The sequence below is a fragment of the Lupinus angustifolius genome, chromosome LG20 (genome assembly GCF_001865875.1).
Source record: "Lupinus angustifolius cultivar Tanjil chromosome LG20, LupAngTanjil_v1.0, whole genome shotgun sequence".
Taxonomy (NCBI): Eukaryota; Viridiplantae; Streptophyta; class Magnoliopsida; order Fabales; family Fabaceae; genus Lupinus; species Lupinus angustifolius.
Window position 1 is genome coordinate 3894402 of NC_032028.1, and position 21099 is coordinate 3915500.

Consider the following 21099-nt stretch of genomic DNA (forward strand, 5'->3'; position numbering starts at 1 on the left):
TAGCCGAGTTTGCTTGAGGAAAATTTAAAAAACAAAGATATTTGACAATGTCATTGCCGAGTTTTTAAAAACTACATTATTCCCGTAATAAATTAAAAAGGTGCACCAAGACTGTAATATTTCAGTCAATGTACACCACACATGTAAATTTGCCTTTATACATGACTATTGATATTTAAAAAAATGTGGATAATTTTAACATTTATCTCCCCCATAAAAAATATGTTCTTATGTGGTAACATGAATGTCTTTATAATGACAAAAATATCAACCTATGAATACTCGTAACCAAGACCCATATAATTATAAATTTATTTTAATTAAATATTATATATATTATAATTTTATACTATTTTAAGATTATATATTTCCTATTTTTATTATTTAATATTGAATTTTAGTGATAGAACTATAGCGATAATTTTATTATATATATATATATATATATTATATTATATTATGAGGGATCCGTTTACATCTGAATTAAGTTACATAAGTCACATTCAATCTTAGTCATTTATTTTCCTAGAAGCAGCAAATGAGTGAAACTTAAAAATTATTTAAGATTTCTCTTTTTCTCTCTCATCACTTATTGCATTCACTCATGTGATTCGTTGGGATCTAAGAAAATGAATGATTAAGATTGAGTGTAATTTAACTTGGGTGTAAACACATCCCTCATTGTATATATGAGTACTCTTAAATAGAGTTATCTCTCTAGTAATATAGAGGAAAATGCTATATAAAATATGACAGAAAACAACATAAAATAACAATATATCCTTCTATTTACACTTGTAATGATATTTTTATCCTTTAGATTAAATATAAAAATAGTATTTCTCGTTAATAATGGACATCATTCTAACTCTCTTAAATAAATGTGGGTATGAGCAAAAGAAAGATTCCTACTAATATTGCAATATGGTCAATGTCTTTCTAACTTTGTGGATCGAGATCATTTGTCTTTAACAATGTCTTATTCCCCGTCTCAAGCCAATTATATATAAAATGAAGCACTCTGATTAGCTTGGGATATGGAGTGAAAAACGATTTGGGATTGATGATCTCCATCCAAACTTCATAGTTGTCCACATTAATGTTACCATGTCATATCAACCTACCAAAGAATGACAAACAAGTGGATTCAGTTTAATTTCTTGCAAAATGCTAATAAAAAATAAGAGTAGGTGTAATTAATGTGCCTATGTGTAGAAACAGTATTATTAAACTCGGACTGGTTATCGACTCAGTTAGGCTATTGAATCAATGAATCATTGGTCGGATTGGTGAGTCATTGGTTGAACCCGTTGACTCGGTTTTCATCAATAAATTTCTAATAATATTATTACCTAATATAATATTGTAAAAAATATTTGTCATAAAGGTAACCTGTACATAAAAATTAATTACCAATTATCAAACATTTCAATGTCAATAGTAAAATAATAAAGATGCAATAATTTTAAGTTTTCCATCATATCCAAAGAGACAAAGTTGCTTCCAAGTTAGACATCTCTTCTTCAACAAATAAATCAGAATCTTCTACCACATTACTTTCATTTTGATTTGAATTTTCCATGGTGTTGTTTTGTCTATCATCATCATCATCCAAATTTAATTGAACTGAATAAAAACAACATTTTAATATAATATAATATAGGAATTAACATTAACATAAAGTAATATCAAATATGTACCAAAAAAGTGATATCAAATATCAAATAATAAATCATAATATAATCAAGGTACATACCATTATCATCATAAATTGGTTCAATTGTCATATTAGCAAGATCATTACGCAATGCCTCAACCACCTCAACAGTTAAGAAAGGTGGTGACTCCTCCATTATCCAATTAGAATGGTCATCAACTACTTCAAAATTGATGGGGTCATAACTTTGATGTCTTAGTCGGTTCCTAAGTTTAGTAATTTGACATTTTGACCATATATCAATATAATAAAATGAAAGCAAATCTAGTTATATATAGAAGCAAGTAATCATAATTATTGTACATTTGTTGAAGCCTCAAGTTGTAACGAACATATACAAGATCATTTAACTTTTGATGCTCTAACCTATTTCTTTTATTTGAGTGAATATGCTCAAAGACACTCCAATTTCGTTCACAACCAGAAGCACTACATGTTTGACTTAAAATATGGATTGTCAATTGTTGCAAATTTGGTGCACCGCATCCATATGATTTCCACCATTGATCTAAAATAACAAATGTAATAAATTTAATACATATACTCATATTCATAATATATTGAAGTAGAATTATAGAATATAAATTAACTATCAATGACTAATTTTACCTGGTCTCATTGTAGTTCTTTCACGAATAGCAAATTATCTTCCAAAATCTAGTTCAGAATCTTTAAATATTCTCATCTCGCTTGTCAATTTAGTATTCATATTAGTATCTCCATAAGAACACCTTTCAATGACATCCAAAATGCCAGATATTGTGGATTTATGTTTTTCAAATTCTACGAAGTTGAATCGGCAAGCTGGATTTAACCAATATCCCGCAACATGAAGATTCTTACGAAGTTAAGAATCCCAACGACTATCTATGATGTTCAAGTAAGGTTCCACTTTCTTTTCATTTCTTTGGAACCTTTTCACCATCTCTTCTCTTGCTTTATAAAAATCTAGATAAAGAAAACCCATGGTAGGTTTATCTTCACTATCAACAAGACGTAACAAACAAACTAGTGGCTCAGACGTAACAAACACACTCTTTAGTGTAAGTTGAGCTCCGACAGTTGTTCTAGGCATAAAAAAACTCACCAATGTGTCCAATGTTTTCCCCCCTTTGAGATCCAGAAGATAATGTTATGGCAATACCTTCCACTCTATCATCACTTGGATTACTTTCCTCGTACTCTTCTTGAGTTTTTCTTTTCTTGTTTCTGCATTCATCAATATTTTGTTTCATTTGAAATTTCACATCTGCATGAACTTTCTTTCATTGCTCAACTTGCCCTCTTTCTCCAGCCAAATAACTCTTGAGCCTATTAATTCCACCACCTCTGATAATCTTTTTACAATAGAGGCATGATAAAACAGTTTTTCCATTAGTTTCAATAATTTGTGTACAATGCGCCCAAGCTAAATCTGATTTCTGTCTAACGTATCTTTGAGAGGAATTTTGTATTGATGCTTGTGAAGAAGGTGGTTTTGTTTTGTGTTCATTAGACTGATTAGAAGACATGTATAACAAAAACATAACAAATAACAATAACAAATCATCATATAAAATAACTTAGCAATATAGAAAACTTATAAATATAAGCTATATGATGAAATAACCAATTATGTATATGACTATAACAATTAGAAATTGAGAAAAACTTATTAGTTATTAGTATTATATTACCCTACTATTGTTATTGTTAATTATTATTACTAATCAAAATTGTCTTCATTGGAGTAAATTATGATCATAAAACTATCATTGTTACAACCAATAAAGAATGCATCATGCTTTATTGAATATTCATTTGCATCACATTGACATTCAGATAATGATAGATTTATCGTTCATATAAAGAAAATGCTACATGCTTGTAAAGAGACTATTTATTGCTTGTTAATTCTCATCTTTGTTATGAACCGAAGTTTCCACATATGGTGAATACTTATCCGTAATCAAAATGACAAATTTATTCAAGATGTCAAAGTCAAAACACTGCCACTTTTATCAGTTTTATGTATAGCCGTGTATAGTTTTTTAGCCATGTTAGTTGAATTTCAATTTGTTTAATTATTGAAACAGTGACATGCAAATAATTGAATTATTGAACTTCAATAATAAAGGCATACACACGGTACAGTGACACAGGCAACATATAGTAAATATAAGATAATTATTATGGGTAATGACACGTAAGTCATAGGTTATTGATAATCAAAAGTGCAAAATACTTGCACTCACGACAGATTGCAAATGGCACTATGACAGTTTCACAGGTTTATGACAGCAAAGATGAAAAGAGGCAATTCCAAATTAGTCACTTGTATGCCACTAATCAATAATTCTAAAATTAGGGTATTAGTTATAGTTTTGAGGTTATCATTCATAAAGGTGACTCGCCGGTTCAACCAAGAACCGACTGAGTTACTGGTTTTTATATAATTTGGCCGAGTCAAGCCGGTTCTTCCCAGTTCCTGTGCATAAACGATCTGATATGTGGCTCGAACCGGTTTGGAGGCCAGTTCCCGGTTGAACTGGTTGAACCGGCCGGTCCGAGCCAATTTTTACAACTATGTCTAGAAAGCGTTGGTCGATAGTGTAAGATCTGCTAGATCTCCAGAACAATAAAAAAATATTCAATTCTTGAAAATTACACCTATTAGAAGGATAATCATATATATCAAAAGAGATTAGTTCCTTATTAAAAAGTGAGAGAATACTCTAGTACATAAAAATGTATGTGTATACAAATTGTAGTGTTGAAGTACTTTTTCAAATAAAATAATGCTTTCAACTTTTAAAACTATAAATAATATAACAAAAGAAATAAAAAAAAACAGCACATAAGAATTGAGGGAGTATTTAATTAAACTTTTGCTACCAGGCACACGAATTCATTGAAGTATAGATTAATATAAAAATAGAAATAGTATGTAACAAGTGTGACAAAACTTGGGCCATTACAAGCATTTGTGACAAACTACCATACATTGTCGTTGTAAAGTATTACAGTACATATTTAGCATGCAAATAACGTCTTTATAAATGAATAGCAGGAAAAAACTGCGATCTACGTGGATATGTGGTCAAGTTAATAGCATACCTAAAATATGTTGAAATAAATAAAGTTGATAGGGTCAATTCAAGCATTAGTGACACCAATCTACATTACTTTGGTATAATATAGTGCAATGGAAAAAAAGGTATGTAACATAGACGTTAAAGGTATGTAGCCGTTGGCATTAGTTTCTTCCTTGATTTCGCAACCCACATAAAATTCCCTTTCTTTAAACATTTTCTAACTTGGTCCATAAACAACTAGATAAGTTTGCATTCCATTGTTAAAATGGTAGGAGCCATAGATCTTCTTGATGAACAAGAAGGAATGAAATTTTTTATTGAAATTGAATTTTACAAAGTTGCATTGGAAGAAAATACTAATTACCTTAACGAAATTAACTACCCAACTAACAAAAAGCTCAACTATTTTAACATTCTCCCGCAAATTGGAATGTATCAAGTGTTCCAAGCTTGAAATAATTGTAATGAACATCACACATACTTTAATATCTCATCTTGCTGGTGAGCAAATTTTCGTCTCTCAGTCTTGAAATCTGAATGTTAAGCAACAATGACGCTTAACCACCACCGGTGAGCGAATCTTCGTCTCCTAGTCTTAAAATCTAAATGTGAAGCAACACTGACGCTTAACCACCATAGGCAGAAGCAACTTCATCCAAAGCTTAACTATCTATTTTGACAGAACCTTGACCAACCAAACCAACCATAATGGCTGAAAAAGAGAAAAATGGATCTTAATCTTAATCATAATATGTTACTTCAATGAAGAGAAATACACACTTTAATAATGTTGTGTGTTTATAAGAGTGGTAAAAAATAGAATAATAAAGAAATAAAGGTAATTGGGGTAATTATCATAATTGATGATAGACAAATTTTATAGTATCAAAAGACTCATTAGAAAGCTCACCAAACTTCTAGTAAATCGTTGGTTGTGCACTAGTTACTTCCCTTCAAAAGCATGTGAAACTCTTCATCACTTGTGCGGCTAATCACATCAATGATGCAATTCTGAGATGTTGAGACATGTGAAAATGAATTGTAAAATAAAAACAACCATCCTTTATAGATGCAAGACATGTAGCACCATCCAATTATGGTAGTTTATCTTGTTTGTTTAAGAAGGAACAATTAGAACCTTCACCATATGTAAGAAAGCAAATGATGTGACGTGTTCCTCAACCCCACATGCATGGACAAGGAAAACAATGTCTACTCTTCCAAGGCACGTGTCGAACCATTTCTTGGATAACAAGAACATGAAGCCAATGGACAAATTGTTTGATAAAATAAATGATGCAATTTTTAATTTTGTTGAGATGTAAGAACATGATTTAAAAAAAACTGGTCTTTCTGAGTCCAAGAAGATGATTCAAGATGTTGTTTTCAAGCTCGAGGAGACACTAGTTATTAATCCCAGAAGCATGATACTCTTTGGTGCTTGGGAAATGCCCTCACTTCACAAAACATTTTTAATTCCAGATCAGGATGAGGCCAAATTTTATTTTGATAAGGCAGCTGAGTACTTCCAACAAGCTGTTGATGAGGACCCTACAAATGAACTTTACCAGAAATCGTTGGAAGTGGTTGTCAAGGCTCCTGAGCTACGTGTAGAAATCCATAAGCAAGGGTTTGGTCAACAGTTGCAGGCTGTTGGACCTTCATCTTCTTTTTTAGGAACAAAGATTCTTCTTTGGCAACGGTTTTAAAACTCTCCAAGAATGATTGTCTTGGTTGATTTTACACTGCCAAGACCCAAAAACAGATGCACAAGATGGAAGCAAGATGGAGAAAGAAGAGGATGAAATGGACGAAGTAGAGGCGCGGAAGCCATGAATGCGATAATTATCGCTCTAATACCATGTTAAAATGGTAGGAGCCATGAATAAGAGAGATCTTCTTGATAAAAAAGAAGGAATGAGAAATGTTATTGAAATTGAATTTTGCAAAGTTACATTGAACTATCTATATAAAAAGAAGAAAATACTAACTACCTTAAACAAATTAACTAACAAACTAACAAAAAGCTCAACTATTTTAACAATGATTAATATTATACCATAGCCGTTGTATATTCATAGGACATTTAATGAAATAAAAACTTTATCTATTGATTATATACTTCTCTTAATTTAGTTGACTTAGAAAATACATACTTGTGTATGTTCACAATTAGGCTATGTTATTAAAAGCATTTAACTAATTAACAAACTGAGTTTTGAAGAGCATGCAAGATGTTTAGTACTAGATATTCTTTAGGTCTATGACAGACTTCAAATTGGTGGATTATCTATAAATTTAATGTTTGCTTGGCCATAGATTTCTAACAAGACAACTACCATCCAATCAAACTAACTTTTTTTATAGGAAAAAAAAATTAAATTGTAAGTTTAGTTGACTCTTTAGTCTTTACTAATATTAAATACCAAATGGAGGTTAATAATTTTATTGATATCATGACCTCTGACTATTTGATGTCTGATGTGAGGTTTTAATTTGAATCATTGCCAGTTTGAAGACTTGCATATATAATTTTTAGCATTCTTCAACTATTCATATATATATATATATAATTGTAAGCATTCTTCCACCAAACCTTTGAGTATTTGACAATGAAAGAAAATTTTCATTATAAGGACATGATTACAAAATTAAAGTATGATTAGTTTTAATGTAAAAATTATTTATACGATTGTACATTACCCATTACTCAAATTATTTATAAAAAATCCTAATAGTCTAACCATCGTATCTCCCGGAATATATATATATATATATTAAAAGTATCATATAATCATATAATTAGAGTATTGAGCATTATGTTTTATTATTGGCAATGACCATTATGTTTTATTATTGGCAATAAACATATCTTATTTAATTGTAATTCTAAATTAGGGAAGAATATACTAACTAATATTGCCATTCTAAATTAAATTTTATTTAAACTATTTTTAAACGACGAGTTCATGTTAATATTTAAAACTTATCTACTATCTTTTACTATATATATATATATAAAAGAAAAGAAGGGGCTATTGAAAGTACTAAAGTGGACACTCTACATTTGTGACAAATGTACAAAACAAATGTTATTTTTGTCAATTTGAATGATTGTTGTAATCACAAAATTAGACACTATTCATTTGTGATAAGTGTACAAAGTAAAGGGTTTTTTGTAAAATTGATGGATTGTTGAAATTCCTAAAGTAGACACTCTTCCTTTGGATATATTTGACAAATGACTTTCAAATTCTGAAAAATAGTCTTCTTCTTCACATTTTCTCTACTCAAATTACATATTATTTCTCTTTTTTTTTTCTCCAAATTTTGTTCATTAAATCTTCTTCCTCAATCTAAATCAACTCAAAGGTATCATTTTTTATTTTATACTTCTTCCTTTTCAAATGTTAAAGCGACTCAGAAATATGATATTATGGTCTTTACATTTTTACTTCATCATTCTCATAACTATTTTTTTTCCAATTTTTGTTCCACAAATCTATCATCTTCACCAACTCACGTGTGATTTTACTTTTTTATTTCATCTTTACTTCATCATTCTCATAACTAAATTTGTGCATTCTATTGGTAAATATCAACATATTGGTACTTACTACTTAGTAGTATATGTAATGGTTGTAAGAATATATTTGTCTTAACTACGTTTCTCATAACTAATTCTCATTTTTTCTAGTTTTTGTTAAACAAATTTATGATCTTCAACTGTCAAACCAACTCAAAGGTATAATTTTATGTCCTTCTCATTTTTTTCTTTGTTGGTATATATAATTGGTTTATTATATCAGTTTATATATGTACATTATTTTACTCATACAATATTCTTTATCCCCACAAGTTAAAAAATTTAAACTTCTTCAACTTTTCACTCACTTACACCAATAATGTATTACTAGATAATATCTTTTTGCCTTCTAAAAAAAATTAATTTTCCTCACATGACATTTGTTAAAATATTTTTCCCTATGTGGATATTTTTCTAAAGCAGAAAATACGAATTGGTGATGTTCTTTATTTCGCCATTTGCAGAAGAGAAACCTCACATACTAGAATACAATGATTAGAGGTTATATTCACTATCTAAGTAATAATAGTTTCTTTAATTTTATTATGTGTTTGTCCTTTTTCATTCAAAGTTAATTTTTTTTAATATCTAAATGTGTCAACCTTATATTGGTAAGAATAAATCTTTAATCTTTTTTCCTGTCATCATCATAAATAATTTGTCATGTTTAATTGTTGAACATGTATATTCTATCTAAACATTAAAGTAATTTGATTTGATTGTGATAATCAATTCTTTTGATTAATTTATTTATGATTCCCTAATTTTAAGCAATCCTAATTATGGATATAAATTTGCAGAATTGTATATAATAAATTCGTGGAATATATTTATATCTAATTCCATTTATTCTATTTTGTATGAATTTATGGATGAGTTACAAAAATAGAATATAAATTTGTAGAATTATAACTAATAAATTTGCAGAATATTAATTGGTAAATAATCAATTGGTAATTACACTTTAGAATATGAAATTATTAGGCATAATTACCTTTGAATGCCTTTTATTTCGTTAAATATTAAAGTAATTTGATTTGTTGTGATAATCAATTGATTTATATTTTGAATAAATTATTTATGATTTCCTAATTTCAAGCAATGTTCATTATGAATATAAATTTGCAGAATTAAAAATAATAAATTTATGGAATGTTAATATTTAATTTAATTTATATTATATTTTGTTTGAATTTATGGATGAGTTCCAAAAATGGAATATAAATTTTTCAAATTATAATTAATAAATTTATGGAATATTAATCGATTAATATCTATTAGGCTATAATTTTTCTCGATTCATTGAATATTAATTAATTGAGCATGTTACACAGTTACTTTAAAATTGGAAACTTAATGCACAACTATAATTATATTTATGAATAAATAATTAAATAATTCTATTTTTAATGGCATAAAGAAATAGAAAAATTCAATTTTTTGGAGCTGTTACAAAAATGACATTATGCACAATTAATCAATCAAGTTAAACGGTAAAATATATTAAGATGGCGATATAACAAATTAATTCCATAATTTATGTGATTTAATACATAGCATATTACACAATTACTTTAACATTGAAAACTTAATACTTAGTTACAATTGTATTTACTAAAGAAACATTTAAATAATTCTATTTTTATGTTGTAAATTTTTTTGGTTCAAATAAAAAAAATAGAATTATTGACAATTAACAATTAAATTAAATTTTTAAATATAATAATTAATTTTATACTCATCAAATAAATAAATGTATACGATTAGTTGACAAACAATCTGTACAATTATGACTTGTATATAGGGGATGAATCATAATATATCATTGACCATTATAGGACAATAATTGTACAAAATTATAAATTTGTTTTTCCTTAATCAATATCTATACTTATATCTTTATTTCCTACATTGTTGGAATTTTCAAATTCAATCTTATTTTTTAGTTGAATTAATTTTGACAATTTTATTTTTAGAAATCGTTGAAAAATCTATTACACGGGTTTCCTATAATGTATAAGGATGAAATTATAAAATTTTAAAAATATGAGAATAACTATTTAAAAATATCATGGATATGCAATGTGTAAAAAATAAGGCATAATATTGGCTAAAATTATTGATATTAAAATTAATTTTAATCATTATATATGATTATAGGAATTTAGAATATTAAAACATCAAATCCATATTATAAAAAAAATAATCAACCTCAATCTAAAATGAAGATAATAATATTTGTATTTGTATTAAAATTACTGAAAAATAATATCTTTGATTTGATTTAATTATGATAATATAATTGATTCTCCTATCTGTATTCTATTAAAAACAATCATAAGATATAAAAAGTTATATGCATTATAACACATATTTTATTTATATTTTGTTTGAATTATTTATGATTCCTTAATTTTAAGTAATGTTCGTTATAAATATATTTTATTTACAGTTTAGTGTTTGACTATAATATTACAATATAATGTTATTATAGCAATATTAAAATAGTAACAGTAGGAATCATAACATATTGTTTATAGTTATTTTAGAGTAAAATAATAATGATATGTATTTTTATACTAATCTTATTTTATAATCAAATAATAATTAAATTATAAATTTATTAATGATTTTTTTAATAAATAGGATACTACTAACTATATCATGTTATGTCTAAAGCTTATCAACTACTTTGATATTAGACAATTGTAACTATCTAGACTACATTAAATGATTATCATATTAAGGATAATACATCACCTGTAAAGTTATTCAATAATATTTGGAACTAAAATGGAACTCGTGAAGAAAGAAAACAAGTATGAGACATATGCTTAAGATATTGGTGTTTGAAAGCGCTATTTTAATAGTTTTAAGATCATATAAGATTTTTCAGACATAATAACTTCTTTTAATTATTTTCAAAAATATTTTAATGCATAATGATAGATTAAAAAATAATTTTTTTAGCAAAAAGTAACTTCCTTCAAGTACTTTTCCAAATTCTCCGCACTTCCCTCTACAAAGTTAATCGACTCATATAAAAAATCACATAGATGTACATCTTGAAATGTAATGAAGGTGTAGTAGAGTCTAGAATCCAAAATACAATAACTAATTTGTCATCAAGATTTATAAACCCATGGTAGATTTTATAGATTTTGTTGTTATGTATATTGTAAACTTAGTTTGTGCATTCATTTATGTTCCTTGAATTTTGTTGGTTTTCACATTTTTAGTTGCTGGAAACTTTCACGGTATTCTCTTTATTATCCAAAGTCCTCGCATGTAATGAATATGGATGACAACGGGCACAGGCAGGCACGGGTAATAGCTATCCGCTACCCATTTCAAAATAGAAGAGTAATACTCATACCCGCCCGTATCCGTACCCGTACGGGTAACCGTGTGCGGGTATTCACGGGTATTTCTAGGTACCCGCAGGTTTCCTCTATTATAAATAAATTTTTACTTCTATTGTGTTTCAAATAAGATGAAACTTAATTATTTTTGTACATTTTGATTGAATATTTGGCAAAAATGCTAAATTTATTGGTGTTTGTGATTTTTGTTCTCATTTCTTTAACAAAAGTATATTTTTTTTGTAAAACATGTGTGTTTCTGCACATGTAATAATATTTGTAGGGTGTTTCCCCACCAAACTCAATAAAATATACAAAGTAAAAAGAAAAAATGTACATAGTGTAATAAATGTTAGAATAATATATTTTTTATTTTAATTAAATATAATATATTAATCATATAAATAACGGGTACCTGCGGGTACGAGTACCATAATACCTATACCCGTCCGTATGTACTACATGTATTTTTAAAAACTCGTTTATAATACCTGCGGGTACCCGTTTGTGACTCGTACCCGTGCCCGCACGGGTTTTACCCACGGGTACGGGTTTTTTTGCCATTCCTAATAATGAATTACAAACAATTTTGTAGAAACAAAGATTTTGAACTGAAGTATAATTTATTCCGATTCAACATGAACAATGTTAGTTATGTCATTAAAATTTATCACTTTAAATTGTTCGTTCACATCTATTTTTTGCTTTTATATTTATAATTATTTTGACTTATATGACTATTTGTTGTTTTAACTCATACAAAATACAACTTCAATATTTATATTGTATTATTAAACTAATATATGTCTCTATTTAACTAACAACTTAGGTCTTTTACTTAACTATAATATTAAATATATTTTTAAAACCAATACCAAATGCCTCGTGCAAAAGGAACGGGTGTACTCCTAGTTTGCTATTGAAATGAATTGAGAATATCAAATTAAACTTTCCATTCTACCTCAGGGCTACAAATTCTTGTCCTTTAAGCAATGAAGTGTGGAGAAATGACAAAGTCAAAAGGTATGGGCCTAAGAGCACAGAACCTCTTATTGACCTTGGGCCTTGACACTCCATGAAATCCACCATCCTTTTCACGTGTTGAATTTAAATTATTCATTATTCGTTTTCTTCTTCTAGAAATCCTAGTTTCATATCGATATGGTTTGCTAACCATTGCCTGAAACACAATTTAGTTATATTACCTTACTTATTTGCAGTTTTTTTTATTTCATTACAATTGATTTTATCCCATACTTCATTATTTCTTCCACATTTGCATTTTGATTTAACAACAGTACAGAAATGGTGGGTAATGTACTTGGTATACCAGACATTTTTCATTTATGCTATATACGTGATACTGATTTATGAAAGGAGACAAAATGAGAAATTTATAATTAGGAATTATCAAATTATAATTTGCAAAAGGGGGCTAATTTATCAAAATGGCGGAAGCGACCGTTGCGCAGCGTTGGCCATAAACAATCACATAAAGACATAGAATAAATAGAAGATAAGAAACAAGAGAATTTGTTAACGGGTTCAGCCAATTGTGTCTACGTCTCCGGGAGTGCTCAGCGGCTACCAAGAGATCATTAGAGAATAAGGATTACAAACCCTAGCACACCCATTGGTGTTTCTATTTGGTGCTTATATCTGATGCACATTATAGCAAGGGACTGAAGTCCAATATATAACATTAGTTATTCTATTACTGGACAATGTGAGACTAGAGACTAATACAATAACATATTTCAAGCATTCCCAACAATCTCCATCTTGATTGAAATAGAAGAATATATTGCTTCTTACGAAATCTACACAAAAATCTTCACTTTAGCGAATATATGATTCCATCTTGTTCAATGTCTAATTCTCTTTAACTACTCCCCTACAGCATAGACCTTCTGAGTATCCTTGACGATGTTATAAAAAACTGAGCTCTCCAAACTTGTAGTGCAGCTTCCCGTACCGCCATCAAATGGAACACGCCGCCTAGCCACCTATTGCTAGGAACATTGGAGCTTCCTTGGAAAGCTTCAACCGCTACCACCATTGTCTACTCCGACAATCCTAGTTCAAAAGAGCTATTAAACTCCACCATAAGGTGTATACCCGCAACAGACACTTTGCGTCATTTGTGTCACATCATTGCATCCAAGCCAATGCCCATGTCACACTTCTACATCTCTACCAATGCTCGTGTTACAACTTGCATCAAAGCCAATGTCCATGTCACATCCTACATCAAAGTCAGCCAGCGCCCTTGTGCTTTTGTGGATCTCCTAATAATTAATATCTTTCACTATAACGTCACACACGCCATTATGATATTCTCTTTTTCATCTTCAATGAGAACATTCTCTCAACATCTAGATAGATATTGTTAGCATCTAACTCAACACCTCTGTTTCTATCTCCACCTCGATCCTAATCCAATACATTAACTTATGGATTCTGGACCAACACATACATCGCCCACACTACAGTTCTGTCATGTTTCCTTATTCTTCAACTCATCTACTCTATCTTTGTCATTACCTTTGACGCACCTTGTCTAGCCATCACGCATTCACCCTCTTTGGCCATTATTTGACGTATGAGTTAAGAGTCATCTATCAATTATCTCTAATACCAATTGTTGGTACAGCGGAAATGATCGTTACGCAACGTTGGCCACAAGCGATCAAATAAATTACATAGAATAAATATAAGAGAAGAAACAAGAGAATTTGTTAACGAGGTTCAACCAATTTTGCCTATGTCCCTGGGAGCGTTGAGCGGCTATCAAGATATGATTAGAGAATAAGGATAAGAAACCCTAGCACACCAATGGGTCCATCTGCCCATAGAGTGTTTCTATTTGATGTTTATATCTGGTGCACATTATAACAAGGGACATGAGTCCAATATATAACATTGGTTACTTTACTCTATTCCAATACTCAACAATATGAGACTAATACAATAACATATTTTAAGCATTCCCAACAATATTTCACCTAGGCTAAGAAAACAATGGTTAATTGGTGCTAGGTTCAACCTTACTTACGTAATGTTATGGAAAATTTTTACAAGACTTGGACATCGGTTGACAATCTTCTATATACCTGAAATAACTTAAATGGGAGGGGTAGCATATTATTGTTGTAACTCAAAGAAGGTTGTGAACTAAGTACAAATATTAGTAATCACATTAAGAAGGTGGCTTACTACTCGATGATATAGTAGAGTTTTTATTTTTTTGTATAACCAAGTATATCTTATCACCCTATGAATAAGATATTAATATATTTTGGAATGTATGATTGTATCTTTTAATAAGTGTTGCCCATAAGAATTGAATTTATAATCTATTTAGGAATTAGGATATAAAAGATACTTACATTACTAATCAAGACTTTGTTGGTCAATGTAGTAAAGTTTTAAGAGGGCAAAGTATACAATCTTATTAGAGTTAAGATCCTCTCCATTAATAGGATTTGGATCACCATTCTAAATAATGTCTCATTTACTATCTCAATCCAATCATATATTGCCATATAGATAAAAGAAAACTTTTAAAAGCAAAAAATAATAAAATGAAGCATTTTACTTGGCTTGTGACATGAAGTAAGACTCCATTTGGGACGACTGATCTTTTATCCTTCATTAATGGAGAGACAAATGTTTCAAAAAATAAAGAGAAATACAATTTTCAAAAACACAATTCATATATTAGCTATTATTAACTTTCAAACAAAGTATTATAAATCAATGATAAATGATGCGCTGACCATGTAAAAAACTTTACAGTATCAAGTATATAGATTTTAAACTCTAATAATTAAATAATTGTTTTGTAAAAAATATATAAGTATTGACATATTAAAGAAATTAACACGTCTCAATTTCCTTAAAAATATTCAAAAGATCCTCCAATAAAAATCGATGTTTTCTATTAAAGACAACAAATAACTAAAACGGATAGCCATTAACATAACACTATCAATTAATAACTAAAATGTAAATAATAAGAGAACTAAAAGAAGGTGATGAGAAATTTATGGAGACTAGCAATAAACTGAAATTACAGCACCAAATATGCATGGCACATAACATGACTGGGATCCATAACGAAAATATGAGACACACTAACCCCGTACATTACACTACAACACCATACGCCACCGTTTTATGCCACATTCACCGCCGTCAAGATATTTCTGATGCAATTCTTGCAGCGTCGCGAGCCACCAACTGTTCCTGCCGCATGATGAGTGATTTATAGATCTCAATTATCAACTTTTCATCATACTCCTTCGGTGGTGGGCCCCTCACGAACCCATAACCACCACCCCAAAGGGCCCCACCGCCTAACCCGGACGCAGGGGAGCTCATGCTCATGACGCGCGTGTTCGCCAAACCCAGCATCATCCTCACATACGCGTCCCTAAACCACGCCAGAAACTTCTTCGGTGAAGGGATTTTGTTGATTCTGATCTTGGTTGTGATTTTGATCTTCCACCTCCATAATCGACCCTTCCGGGTACGGCTTGAACTCAGCTCTACTACGTTGGTTCTACGACCAGACCCATTTAGCCTTTGGTATCTTCTTCTCACCCAGTACTGTTTCAAACCCTTGCACACGCTAACTGTGACGCCTTCCATGGCTTTAGTGGTTCCTAGTTGTTAGTGGTTTTATTCTTTTTGGCTGAAAATGGAAAATGAAAAGAACATGGGGGTGGTGGTGGGGATGGGGATTGAGGAAGGTTGGTGAGAAAGTGAAGAGGGGATATAATTAAAGCAGGTACATTGCAGAGGAAGTATGGAAGACAACCAATTCATGCATGTATTTGTAACATGCCTTTAATTTAATAATAACCATATGAGATCATGTGGCATGTAACAATTTTTTTCCAAGGACTATGATTTTGCATTATTTTTCAATTAAAAAAATAAAAATATTATCTTTTTCTTCTTAATTTAGTAGAGGAGAGTCGAATATTGCATATGTGTTTACTCGAACCATATATATTATATATTAAGTTTTTTAATGTGTTATATTTATTATTATGTCATTACAAAATTACAAAACTTTATGGAGGTAAATGGTAGAGTATGAGGACCACATCCTTATTTTTGTTAATACATGCCTAAACTATCATAAAATACTAATGTAAAGATCTAAAATTTTATGTTTTTAGAAAGGTGGGTAAGAGGATGCCTAATTTTCTTATAAACTTGATTTTAGGAGAATTCTTTTTTAGATGAAATGTTGATTTTTCCATAATCTAATGTTAATGTTGGTTCCTTGCTCCATACTTATTTCTTAACAGTAGATTAATGATGAATATAATATATTTCTTAGTTTGCTACAATATTTTTAATTTAGGGACATGATCATAAAGTGCTCCCATCATACTCTTTCCTTTATGGAATGTAATTTTTAAAAGAGGGATTCACTTACTCTAAGAGTAAGTTTTTTAAACATATTTCCTATCCTAGTTATCAATTATATGGAAATCAAATTGTTTGAATTAAGGAATAGATCTAAACCATTAAATTTCTCAAGAATTTATAATTAAGATGAAAAACTTACTCTAGGTATAAGTGCATCCCTACTCTTTTTAAAATAGTTCAATTTCACATAATATTAATTTAAGTTCATTTAATCATCCAAATAGAAATAATATCAAAACAAAAGAATATTTCTTTAATAAATTAGTAAACATAATTTAACAATATTTTTAATTATTAAACTAATATATGAGATATAATTCCTAAAAAAATAAATGAATAATTACACCAGTATTATGATAAACTTCACCCATACTCTATCATCGGTTTCTTCAAGAGGATATTCTCTTCTTGTTACTTTTCATTTAGAAGTTGAAGAAAATAATAATTACTCTTCAAATATGTATTTATCATCAACGTTAATTTAATAAAAAGGGAAAGTTAGTGAGACAAAGTTAATGATATTCATAATAATATTCATAGAGCAAAAAGATAATAATAGTTACTGATGAAATAAAATAAAAAATAAAAAACAGTAAAGAGTTTTATGTGTTTTGTTACATTAATTTGTTATGCTAGTTTGTATGATTGTCTGAAAAGATAAATAACAGGAGATAGAAGCCGTATCTATTATCTAAGTATGAAGTAGAAAGCGTGAATAATTATTGGTTGGTCACTTGGTTGAAGGAATAATATTTATTCCGATTCATGTTAGTGTTACTTACAAAAAAATTTGTTTAAAAAACTAACCGTACTATATTTATAATGTTCTTATGTCAACAAAATTGTCTTATCTCCTTATGAGTACATAGAATGAACATTTGTGCATAGAAAAGAAATGGTTGATAAATTTGTGGGCCAAGGTAGAAACTAATGAGGCATCATCTTATTAAATGTTATTATACTAGAAGAAAGTAACATATATATTATTCATGTTACTTACATTTATTATTATACATAGGATAATTAATATAAAAATATATCATTTTCGTTAAATATACTTAATCTTCACAAACTCCTGGATCATGCTTCGTTTCACGCTCTTTAAGGACCAATAACTAAAAAGAAAGCATGCTTTTCTCTTGTCACGGAAGAAAAAAGAAAGAACCCCGTGACTCTAGAATGGACCACCAGCACGAGGTAGGGTAGGTGTAAAATGTTGACTTTTGAAGGATTAATAATTTAGAGATTATTGTAGCCTGAAATGATGAATGCGAGAAGAAAATGTTGCACCCTTCATCACTTTTGGTTGGTAGTGGTGGAAGGGAGTAATTAGCTGGCTAACAAAGATAACATAAACTTTATATATTTGGATTTTTTTCCCATGTTCCTATTATCTAATTGCATTACTGTTTCATCTTTTTTCCATTGATATGTTGATGCTTATGATGGAGAATTTCTCCATCTATAATCCTTAGATTGAATGCGGAGGAAATCCTTATGACCATTGTTTTATTCCCACAATCTAATGTTTATGTCCATACATAAACCTAAATAGAACAACCATGGTCCAGACCGAAGAAACTCCAAATGAGTTCATGGGGAAGATGAAGAACATACCTTGTTGAGCCATTTCCGGAATCTCGAAGATATGAGGGTACGACGATCTTGCAGATGTTAGAGCCCGAATGGTTTTCCTTATGCTTCTCTAGAGGGGAATAAGAATGCATTTTCTTGAGAGTGTGCCTTATGGTGAGAGTTTCTTATCTTTCAAGAAGTGATTCTTGAAGAGGAGAGCTTGTCTTATATCTTGATGTGGATAACTAGGATACTATTTTATCCCCATGGATAACACTATCCTAATTCACATTTATTCTCCTTATATACACTTATATTATCAAATCAGAAATTGCCTGAAGGTATCTACACTTATATATACTTATATTATCTCATGACACATATGCTATTAACCACCAAATTAATTACTGAAGATTATTTTATATTTTGGCTAATTACATAATAATCATAACACAATCATAGAATTATATTTGTGACCGAATAAATTGTTAGAAATTTCTTTCCAGGCAGCTTAACATCAATTCAACTAATTAATACCAGCTCTGTTCACTATGTTGTGGATAAATTAGGTAGGTACGTGTGCTACAGGAGATTAATGGTTATTAATGGGGTTGAGGCATAGATGATAGCTATATGGTCGGGGAAATACATGTAATTAATAAAGTTTTGTTATATTCTTTAACAAAAACATTATTTCATCTTTTAATGTCATAGAATAAATATTATAAAATATATTTAATGTTTTATAAATACAAAAGGAACATTATATTTTCTTTATGTAGTATGGGCGTCTACTGCATTCTTCAAAGCTATTAGACTATGCATCAATATTTTAACGGTATTCTTCTCTAAACACTTAACTGTCAACTCAAAAAACATTTTTCTTGCTTCGGTAACTCTTGTTTTATATTTTTACATTATTTAACTATTCATCGTATAATATTAAAAACGGTAAAATTAATATGATCAATTTTTGTATTCTCCTTCAATATATATCATATTTGAAATCTTCTTTTATATCTCAACTCTATTAGCAATATTTGAAATTTGGAACATTCTTGTACCAAAAATATATATTGGAATATTCATGTGAGAAAGACTCTCTTTTGGTAAAAAAATCGACCCTTAGCTACAAACCAGGAAATAAAGGAATTCTTTGGTATGTTTAACTGAGTGGATATCTTCATCACCTATGCTCCATTTATATAAGGATGATAGAATTATTCATAATCTAAAATTTATCCAAATTTATCTAAATTAAATCCATCCGTCAGAACTAATGGATAATGTTAATAATGGATGGATCCAATGAATATCTATGAATATATTCATTTGGATGGATACCCAATCCATCGAAAAAATAAAAATAAAAACAATTATTTTTCATAATTAATTCAATTTTAATATAAAAAATCTCTCTCACCTTTCTAATCTCACACACATTACAAAAGTTGAAAATTGCAATTGTGATTTTAAAAAGTGATTATAAAAAAAGTATAAACAATTTTGGCCTTAGTGTTTTACCTCAACATCTTAATGCAAAGTATAAATATATCATTTTGGTTATTAACTAATGTGATAATATAATAAAAAAATGACATATTTTAGGATGATGGACTGTTGCATACAAATTATGGAAGTCCCAATTATTATAGGTGTAAGTGGTTTTGGTTTAAACCGATGAAACCGAACTGAACCATAAAATATGGTTCGATTCACGGTTATGTAAAATTTGGAACCGTTAGAACCGAACTGCAAATTAAAAAACAATTTTATTTTATATTTGGATGGTGAAGCTTTAAAATTATGATATAAAATATGATTAAGAATTTAGGATTAGTAATACATATTAGCTATAAATAAGATTAAATAGAAAAAATAAATTAGTAAACAAACCTAAATATCTATTATCCTCTGAGAAGATAGAAAGAAAACTAAAAAACTATACAATTTGTCATTATTCATAGATGGAATTAATTAAATAAAGAAATTAAGGAAGTAAAAGAAAATAAAGAAATAACTTATATTACTAATGATGTTGAGTATTAGGTGTTACAGTTAGACTAAAATATTGCTACCAAGTTTGTCATTCTTAAATTTTGTTGGACATTGTCGAAGATTTTGTAGACTAAAATTTTAAGTTTCTATTACATTGAGATGTTAAATTGTTATTGTTTTACTGGAAAAAGTATTAAATAATTTATTACTAATGTGTGTAGTATTCATTTACTTGACTCTATACTTTGAAAATTTTGTTCAACTATTTCTTAAAGGATTTTCTTTAAATAAGTTAAAAACCAAACCATTAATGAATGGTTCAGTTCCTAAATAAAATTTGCA

At 29.1% G+C, this 21099-nt stretch overlaps 2 protein-coding genes across 2 annotated transcripts; one reads left to right on the forward strand and one right to left on the reverse strand.

The window, feature by feature from the left end:
• LOC109335409 (mitochondrial import receptor subunit TOM20-like) lies at nt 6159–6500 on the forward strand. Its single transcript, XM_019571544.1, has one exon. The coding sequence runs from the start codon at nt 6159–6161 to the stop codon at nt 6498–6500; it is 342 nt and encodes a 113-aa protein (XP_019427089.1).
• LOC109336152 lies at nt 15851–16599 on the reverse strand. The gene has a single exon (XM_019572568.1). It carries the CDS (start codon nt 16390–16392, stop codon nt 15937–15939), a length of 456 nt encoding a protein of 151 aa, XP_019428113.1. The 5' UTR covers nt 16393–16599; the 3' UTR covers nt 15851–15936.

What these genes read in the sequence shown, in the direction of transcription:
- LOC109335409 (XM_019571544.1), top strand. Translation starts at nt 6,159, where the DNA reads ATGATTCAAGATGTTGTTTTCAAGCTCGAGGAGACACTAGTTATTAAT.
- LOC109336152 (XM_019572568.1), bottom strand. Translation starts at nt 16,392, where the DNA reads ATGGAAGGCGTCACAGTTAGCGTGTGCAAGGGTTTGAAACAGTACTGG.